The 8,578-nt window shown below is 38.5% G+C and overlaps 1 protein-coding gene across 1 annotated transcript; it reads left to right on the top strand.

Annotated features, from left to right (window-relative positions):
- Positions 1-3,405: 3,405 nt before the first annotated feature.
- On the top strand, positions 3,406-7,411 carry si:dkey-208k4.2 (P43 5S RNA-binding protein-like). The gene is made up of 9 exons (XM_037688744.1): positions 3,406-3,594; positions 5,071-5,171; positions 5,239-5,332; positions 5,419-5,507; positions 5,658-5,731; positions 6,392-6,472; positions 6,554-6,783; positions 6,854-6,907; positions 6,979-7,411. The coding sequence occupies exons 1-9, from the start codon at positions 3,478-3,480 to the stop codon at positions 7,237-7,239; spliced, it is 1,101 nt and encodes a 366-aa protein (XP_037544672.1). The 5' UTR covers positions 3,406-3,477; the 3' UTR covers positions 7,240-7,411.
- The last annotated feature ends 1,167 nt before the right edge of the window (positions 7,412-8,578 follow it).

The raw sequence follows: 8,578 nt of genomic DNA, 5'->3' as shown, positions 1-8,578 counted from the left end.
CCCCTCCATATATTTGAATATATATCTATATATATATATGCATGCCAAGTGCTATAGCCTTGCACATTATTTTATCCCACAATTCTGCAAATTAAAAGGCCTTTATTCATTGGATAAATGATTGATAAATTGATTGATGATTGTTAAATGATTACCACCCATCACCATTCATGCCAGTTTTAAACTAAAAAACTAAAATTGCCTTATATTAAAAAAAGATGCGATTGTTATTTTGATTAAACGTTAAAAACAACGCTACTTACAAAACATGTTAGCACTCAGGAGTGTCTGCTGAGAATGACTCAACTACTACCACACCAAATCCTGGCACAGTATCTGTAAAACTGGATTGTTGCGGATATAGGTCTAATGAGCATCTTTGTCTGGTTCATGAAATGTTTTGCTAACAGATAGGCAAAGTTCTAAACCAAGATTTAGCACTTTGACTGTGTTGAGTAAGCCACACCTAATTCTAGCTAATTATGTGTAAAACTGAGTTGTAGATACTTTTAGTGTTTTAGGTCAGTTAGCTGTGGCGACCATCTTGAATCAGGTTGACTCCAAATGATGTAGAGGTACCATTACTTTCTAAATCTTTCAACAAAATCCCCATCCAGTGGTCTGAGATTTTACAGACGCACAGACATGAGCAAAAACATTATCGCCCACCTGCTGACATTGAGCAATAACAGTTTGACAACACAGAAAAGACTAAATGTTCGCTCAAATTTAAACGTTACAAGCTAATCCACTGGTTATGTAACATTTTAACTTGTATTAAATTAAGTGCACTCTCTTTCCTTTCTGTTAAAGATTGAGGCATTGTGTTCAAGTCTTCACGACCTATTAATGCTGTAATGCAAAATCAGCGTGTGTTAAAACTAAGTCCATCCTTATAAATTTTAGAGGATCTCAGGGGACAATCAGCAGCCAAAAACTGCTCATTAAATGCATGAATCAGCTCAATTTATCACCATCAAGCAACACATCCTAACAGAAGTTCAGCAGTTTACTGCTTCGGAGAGAGTGAGCCAAGAAGGAAAAGACTTTAGCTCCGACAGAGAAGCTGCCCATCGATTTGAGGAACATTTTAAGGTCTTTTCCAAATAATTTGAAGCCCATTACTTTGAAAGATTAACTACAGCTGGAAAATATTCAAGACAGTTGCCAATGATTAGTGGATGTCCCAGCCAGAGTGAATTCCTCTGAAAATTCAGTGTTTAATGACATTCCTGAAATTTATCAAATAAGCTCAAAGTACCTTGTTACAGCTAAAGCAGCAGAACATTAGGTATCAACTTAAAAGTGCAAACCATTGAAGCTAAAACAAGCTACTTCAATTACTTGACAAAGTTACGCTGCACCACATCTGAAGTATTGAGCAGAAAGCCATGACACACCATGCAGGATGTCTTAGTTTGTGTCAAAAGGACACTGCACCACCTTTCTATCGATTGGTTCTGTAAATGGAACCATAAACGAAGCTCAGCGCTGAGGTCTGCAGCGCTCGAAGTGTTGCCTCAGCTCTCTAACCTGCAGGGTTTGGGCTCATCAGCGCAGCGAATCCTTCCTGCAACATCACTAATGGAGGCACGTTGTGCACGGTCTACCCCCTTTGAATATTTCATTTGCGCCCCCCACCCCCCTAAGAGGGAAAGAAGGAAAAAGAGGCGGAGGAGTGGAAAAACAAGGGAAATCCAGCACCAAGGGATAAATGTATAACTTGTGCCCTTACACTTAGACAAGCCGCTGAAATATTTCAGCTCAAAACTCATAACTTTATTAAAAACAGACCTTTCTGCTGTTAATTAGAATTTCAGCATCAAAAATTATCTTCACCATCCTTTCTTGATTGCTGTGGCTGGCACAACATTTAAAATGGGCGTAATTTTTCTATATCGAAAGACATGTTTTATGTTGCCTTTGTGCCAATTTAGATAAACAAAAGTTAAAATTATTTGTAAATTACTGCATCTTTTATACACTTTAAACAGCTCAAATCTTTTGGAAATACAACAGTGTGGTAACACTGCCCTCTGGTGTGTACTTAACTGTGCTCCACTTATTTCTCCAGCTCAAAACTAAACAAAATGAGAACAAATTGCTTTTCTTTCAGAGGTTTGGTGTTATGATCATATTTGGAAATATATGTAAAGGTTCTGTTAACAAAATAGTTTACGGACCGGAAAAAAAAAACAAAAAAAACCAAACTATTTTACCTCCAAAAAAAAACAAACAAAAAAAAAACTTTTGTGTTCAGTTCTTGCAAGCTGCAAACCTGTAATTTCTCACCCCATTCCTAAATTAATGGTAAAATTTCTATACGTCTAGTGTTTTAAAACATGTAAATAAACATTTTGATTTAAAAACAAACAGAATTAGCTCAGGTTTAATAATATGGGCTGCATTTTTCTCTTTTGCACCTGTGTCAACCTGCATGCACACAAGCAGTTTATTAATGATAATGTACATTAATAAACGTTAAAAATACAAATGTATACCAGTTATTTTATCAATGATAATGTACATTAATAAACCTTAAACAAATGCAAATGCATACCAGTTATTTATCAATGATAATGTGCATTAATAAACCTTAAACAAATGCAAATGTATAACAGTTATTTAACAATGATAATGTGCATTAATAAACCTTAAAATGCAAATGCATACCAGTTATTTAACAATGATAATGTGCATTAATAAACCTTAAACAAATGCAAATGTATAACAGTTATTTTATCAATGATAATGTGCATTAATAAACCTTAAAATGCAAATGCATACCAGTTATTTAACAATGATAATGTGCATTAATAAACCTTAAACAAATGCAAATGTATAACAGTTATTTAACAATGATAATGTGCATTAATAAACCTTTAACACATGCAAATGCATACCAGTTATTTATCAATGATAATGTGCATTAATAAACCTTAAAATGCAAATGTATAACAGTTATTTATCAATGATAATGTGCATTAATAAACCTTAAAATGCAAATGTATAACAGTTATTTATCAATGACAATGTGCATTAATAAACCTTAAAATGCAAATGTATAACAGTTATTTATCAATGACAATGTGCATTAATAAACCTTAAAATGCAAATGTATAAGTTAATTATCAATGATAATGTGCATTAATAAACCTTAAACACATGCAAATGTATACCAGTTATCCAAGGCTAGTTTGTATCTGTTGTTATTGGACAGGTGTCACCACCTGAACACATAAAGTCCAAACCTTAAAAGGTGCTGCAGTGGTAGGTCTGCAGCAATGCCTGCTGGGTAATTAGTTTCAGCTTTTGAAGTCTGCCTCACGACTGGTCACCGGATGTTGCCAATTAACGGCTAATTGCTCCCAACAGGCAATAAAAGAAGTCGATTAAAGTGGCCGCCCTCCCAAATTATATTTTGGTTTAAAGAAAAGAATAGTTCAGATTTCCGAGAACAACTCAACGACGACGAAAATGAGCGGCGTTCGCGGTGGGAAGGCTCAGACGTTCACCTGCACGCACGCGGACTGCAGAGCTACTTTTCCAAGGGAGTGGAAACTGAAGGAGCACAAGACCGCGCACACCGGGGCAGTAAGGCGTCACATCAAACTCATTTCATGTAGCTAAATGTTAAAAACCAAATATGAAATGGGATGGTCAAATTAAAGATTAAGTAGTGTATTGTTCAATAGTTGTATAGTACCTGATCAACCAGGAGGGCGCGGAGGAAGACCTGTCCAGGCTAGGCTAATGACTAGCTAAACCGGGAGCCTCATTTTTTGCTTTTAAAGTTTGTAAATGGTTCTAAAATATATCAAATATCGAAAAAACGTTACATAGGTAACGAAAGTTCTACATTAGTTTGTCGCGTTTTTATAAACTGAACAATATTACTCTAGTGACGGCTGAATCAGTCCGCCAGCGGGAGTCGCGTGAACTTTTAACCCTGATTTGGCGGAGGGATACATTCAGCACACGAGCCCGACACTCGCGTAGTAACGCGGACGTTGTTTGGTTGAAGAAAACTAGGACCTAAAAAAAAAAAGTTTCATATCGAAGTGAAAGTGAGTTCACAAATGGCTGACCGCGGTCTCGATGCAAACGTCTTATTTTCAAATTTTTTTTGTTCGCAAGTTTTTCTGTTTACGGTAATTTGTTTTTGTGCAACTTTCCCCATTTTTTACTTTGTCAATTTTCAGCATGGCAACTTTTCTGACATTTAGGAATGCAAAAAAAAAAAAAAAAATTAAATTATTTCAGTTGAAATAACAAAACTATACAAAAAAGTTAATCTGGGTTTAAAGTGATTTTAAATGTCAAAATTTGGGATATTGAACATCCTGAATTTCCATTGAACATTGTGGAAAATTTGTTTGCCGTAACATTAGCGTAATTTCTACATATTTTTAGATTGCTATAAAACTTTAAGCAACTAATTAAAAAACATAATTGACAGTGTTGCTGTTAATCTTGCACCTTCAGGAAAATCCAACAACTTTTATTGGAGCAAAGTTCAAAATGATGCCATGGTTGTATCAAATAGTGAACATCTAGAGGACAAAGGATTCCTGTGTACTTATTGGAAATGCAGATTCACATTTTTCAATCGAATACACAAGAAAAAAATACTATATAGTGGATGGGCTTGATGGGTAAGAATCAAATTAACTAATTTGAACCAAGAATGCATCATAGTCAGCAAATTAACAAATTTAATTTATGGTGGCACAGCTTTTCTGCCTGTAATTCCACATCAGACCCACGTTTGTACTTAAAATGTCAACGCGTGGAGAGGTACTGGCCCAAAAAGACGGTGAACAAATGGCATGGCTGTCGAACTGAATTTAAAAATGTATATTCTGATTCTTTTTGTTTTTGTTTTAGATGAACCTTGTTGAATTTTAGCTAAAGAGCCCTTTGCTTTATAGTCGATGTTCTGTCACATCTCATAACTATTAAACTGTTTGATAGAACATCCATCCATCATCTTTACCTGCTTCTCCTTCTTTGTAACATCACTTCAAAAAATAAAACGTCACCAGACCCTCTTAACCTGAATGTCCACAGCGCCCGTGTCTGTGCACAGTTGCTGGTTGTGGTCGTAGCTTCAAGAGAAAATCCCACCTGAGCCGCCACATGGTTCTGCACAAAGGAGTCGAGCAGTTCAAGTAAGCGACTATTTTAGTTTCACGTGGTTCCACAAAGACCTCATTTTTAACTCCTGGTTTGTTCCAGATGCCAAACCTCCAGCTGTGTAAAGACTTTCCTCCACGCAGACGGGCTGAAAAGGCACGAGCTCTACGCTCATGGAGATGAAAACGGCTTGAAGGTTTGAGAGCTCTGTTTTTTCCACCAGATGGCAACAAAGCAGCGGTGATTTTTGAAAGCCTGTCTGAAAATGTCTTTCCTTATCAGTGCAATCAACCCAACTGCTCCTTAACCTTCAAAAAGCGCAGATTGTTGAAGCTGCACTTACAGGAACACGGCGTGGCTGCAAAGTTCAAGTATGTCCACACTATAGCATTAGATGTATGCTTGCTGAGCCCTAATCACTTAAATCTTAAGACTTGGAAGTTAAAAGCTGAGATTTCAAACGCATTAAACCAAGCTAAGCAGGGATATATTTTTTTATATTTTCTGATTGCATCTCGCAGATGTTGTAAGGATGGATGTACTGCTACTTTTGAGACTCACATCGCCCGAAAAGCCCATGAGAAGAAGCATGCAGGTTGGTCTATTTTGGCCTGAATACAACTCGTTGGACCTTTATTGAGGCTCCGTTTAATTAAATTATTTCTCGAAGGTCTATTGTAATTGCTCTGTTTATTTTTTGTCTTTTTTTAAATTTGGCTCCTCCCTAAAGAAGCGTTAATTTGGAGGTGTTAACGTATCTGAAAACGCAACAAACCCAAAATTGTCCCCTGCGTGAAATTTTAATATTTTAATGGAACCTAAAGTGGGCGTGGCCAAACTGCTCTGCAGCGCTCCTAACGTGAGGTATGCCTTGAATCCAACAGGAAGTCGGCCATTTTTTGCGTTTTTCACTTTCATACATGGCGGATTTTAACGAACTCCTCCTTGGGATTTTGAGCGATTGCCTTCAAACTTGGTTGATATGCCCTTAAGACATTAAGGAGTAAAAGTTATCAAAAACTTGTTTTTGTTTAGTTAAAGGGGCGTGGCCAGGCCTCAAAGTTGCGCTTCACGCCGTAAATTTCCAAACGCTATAACTTTCACATTGAAAGTTATTGTCGCTGTTGTCCATTGTCATCATTCTTTGTTGAAATCAGGTCTCTCTTGTAAATGAGTCCTCAAGGCTCAGTGGGATTAACCTGTCTAAAGGTTGAATGAAAGTTAGGCCGAAGCCTCTTAATGCTCCCATCTACAGGTTACCGCTGCCGTCATCCCAACTGCCAGGTGCTTGAACACACCTGGAGCCAGCTTCAGAAGCACATGGTCAAACACACGGGTAAACGTCTGCAAGCGAAGGCACCAAATGGTTCAAGTTTTTGTTACAGAGCACCTGGTTAATCAGTCTTAACCGTTACAGCTACGTTTACGTGCACGGCGTGCAAGAAGGTGTTCCAGAAGGCGGATGCTCTTCGGCAGCACAAACGGAAACACGCGACCCTGAAGCCCGTGCTGGTGTGTCCCAGAGACGACTGCCAGGCATATTTCTCCACAACCTTTAGCCTGGAGCACCACATCCGCAAAGTGCACCTTCAGCTCCTGAAGTACAAGTGCTCCTTCCCCGACTGCCCACGCATGTTTGCGATGCGGGTGAGAAAACGTATAAAAGATAATTTAAAGAGCATTTGTGGTGATTGAACTTCTACAATTTAATCTACAGGAAAGCATGAACAGGCACCTTCTTTGCCACGACCCAAGCACCTCAACGCTGCAGGTAAGTCCACTCGTTAACCAAAGGAATCGGGTTTCTTTAGCCCAGCTGAAAATCTTTCTTCGTCTCAACAGAAACGCTGGAAGCCCAGGAAATCCTGGCAGAAGCGTTTAAACGGAAACAATCAGCCCCTCGTGGAGGATAACCTGCGACGCCTCTTCACGCTGCGCATGTGGATCTCCAGACGCGCAAAAGTGGAAGCCAACCTGTCGGGCCTCTTCAGCGAGCGGAAGATCCCGCACTACGTCGACCCAGAAGTGAACCTGCGAGACCTGTTCAAGATCAAGCAGACTTGTCCTGTAGAGAGCCTAGAGGCTGCGCCAGTGAAGGGTTAACTGGGAACGTCCCAGTACAGCTGGGGATTTAAAGTAATTTATTTTCTGTAAGAATTGGGTCGTTTTAGTTTGAGTAGTTGACTTTAACACGTGATGTGAAGACTTTGATCATGACGGGAGGTTCTGAAATGTTTTCAGTGGTTGGAGACCCAATAAAATGAGTTCAGTTTTGCTCAGTCGCTTCAGTTGTTGAGGATTGGCACTCGGTAGCAGCTGATCACTTGATTATTCAGGCTGATTTCTCTGCGGTGCTGTGGGCCCACTCAAACAGCTGCTGTCCTCCTGCAGCCTTTCTACTTTCTGCTTCGGCTGCACCAGTTGGTTGACATTTGCCGAACATGTTGGCGCTCATTAAATATGAACAAAGAGCTGCACGTGACTAAGAGCTGAATCAGACTGTTGAGCTTCGAGGGTGTTCAGTGTTCTGTTTATTAAAAAAAAAAAAAAAAAAGCTTCAGGGGAGTGTAAAACGTGGCCTAACGCTTTCTCTAAAGCTAAATGTTGCATTGAACTGGTTTTAAGTTCCACTGTGATCACCTGTTGAGGAGATCTGCAATTCATTTTTGGGTCAAATTTTTTCCAAATTGTGTAAATTTTAGTTCTTGACATCTTGAAACACTAAATTAAAGTTTGTTTCTGAAACTAAAACTATTTTTACAAATCAGTTTTCAGTGCAGAATGAAGTTTGCAGAAGTAATTAAAGCTGAAAAAATAAAAGCCTAAACATTCTTTAAAGAAATGCTCATCCCAGTTCAAGATGAGAGAAATGAGTTTTGATCAAACCTTAACGTGCAGTGTCGATCAATAAACTGGTTAAACTGGTTGAGTTGGACAATTTCATGTATGCTAATGTCAGTTAGTTTTGGTGGGCATCTTCCATAAAGTTGACATTAATATTTCCAGTTAACTCCACTTGTCAATTGTGGAGCCAATGTATACTTTTCAGAGTTTAACATCTATCAACGAGAATATTTTGTTAAAAAGACTTTGAGTTTATTACAGAAGTTTTAAATAATGATTTTATGCACTCAGATTACACGTTCTCTGCTTTTACCACTAAATTTAAGGTAAATATTTGTGCGTTCTAACCATTTGTATCAACTGCTTGTCTGTGGCAGCCATCTTGAATTGGGTTGGCTCCCAAAAGTGAAAGTTGAAGTCCATCAAACGATGCGAGTCCGTCTTCTGGTTCATAAAGTGGAGCGTGCACAAAACGTGCGCGCACTATGGCGTGAGTTATAACAGCAGAGGAATGAAAAGCCTGCACAATTTGGAAACTTGGACTAAATGATCAAAACTTTAAAATTCCACAATTTCTGCAGCAAGGCGATGCTTAACG

Source organism: Nematolebias whitei, chromosome 15, assembly GCF_014905685.2.
Source record: "Nematolebias whitei isolate Nwh7 chromosome 15, NemWhi1, whole genome shotgun sequence".
In the NCBI taxonomy this organism is placed as follows: domain Eukaryota; kingdom Metazoa; phylum Chordata; class Actinopteri; order Cyprinodontiformes; family Rivulidae; genus Nematolebias; species Nematolebias whitei.
This window is presented reverse-complemented; position numbering and strand designations above follow the sequence as displayed.

Bases quoted from the DNA above. Each gene is read 5' to 3' on its own strand.
- si:dkey-208k4.2 (XM_037688744.1), top strand. From the start codon at position 3,478: ATGAGCGGCGTTCGCGGTGGGAAGGCTCAGACGTTCACCTGCACGCAC. The intron at 5,508-5,657 runs GTATGTCCACAC...TGCATCTCGCAG, and splicing joins GGCGTGGCTGCAAAGTTCAA to ATGTTGTAAGGATGGATGTA. The intron at 6,908-6,978 runs GTAAGTCCACTC...TCGTCTCAACAG, and splicing joins CAAGCACCTCAACGCTGCAG to AAACGCTGGAAGCCCAGGAA.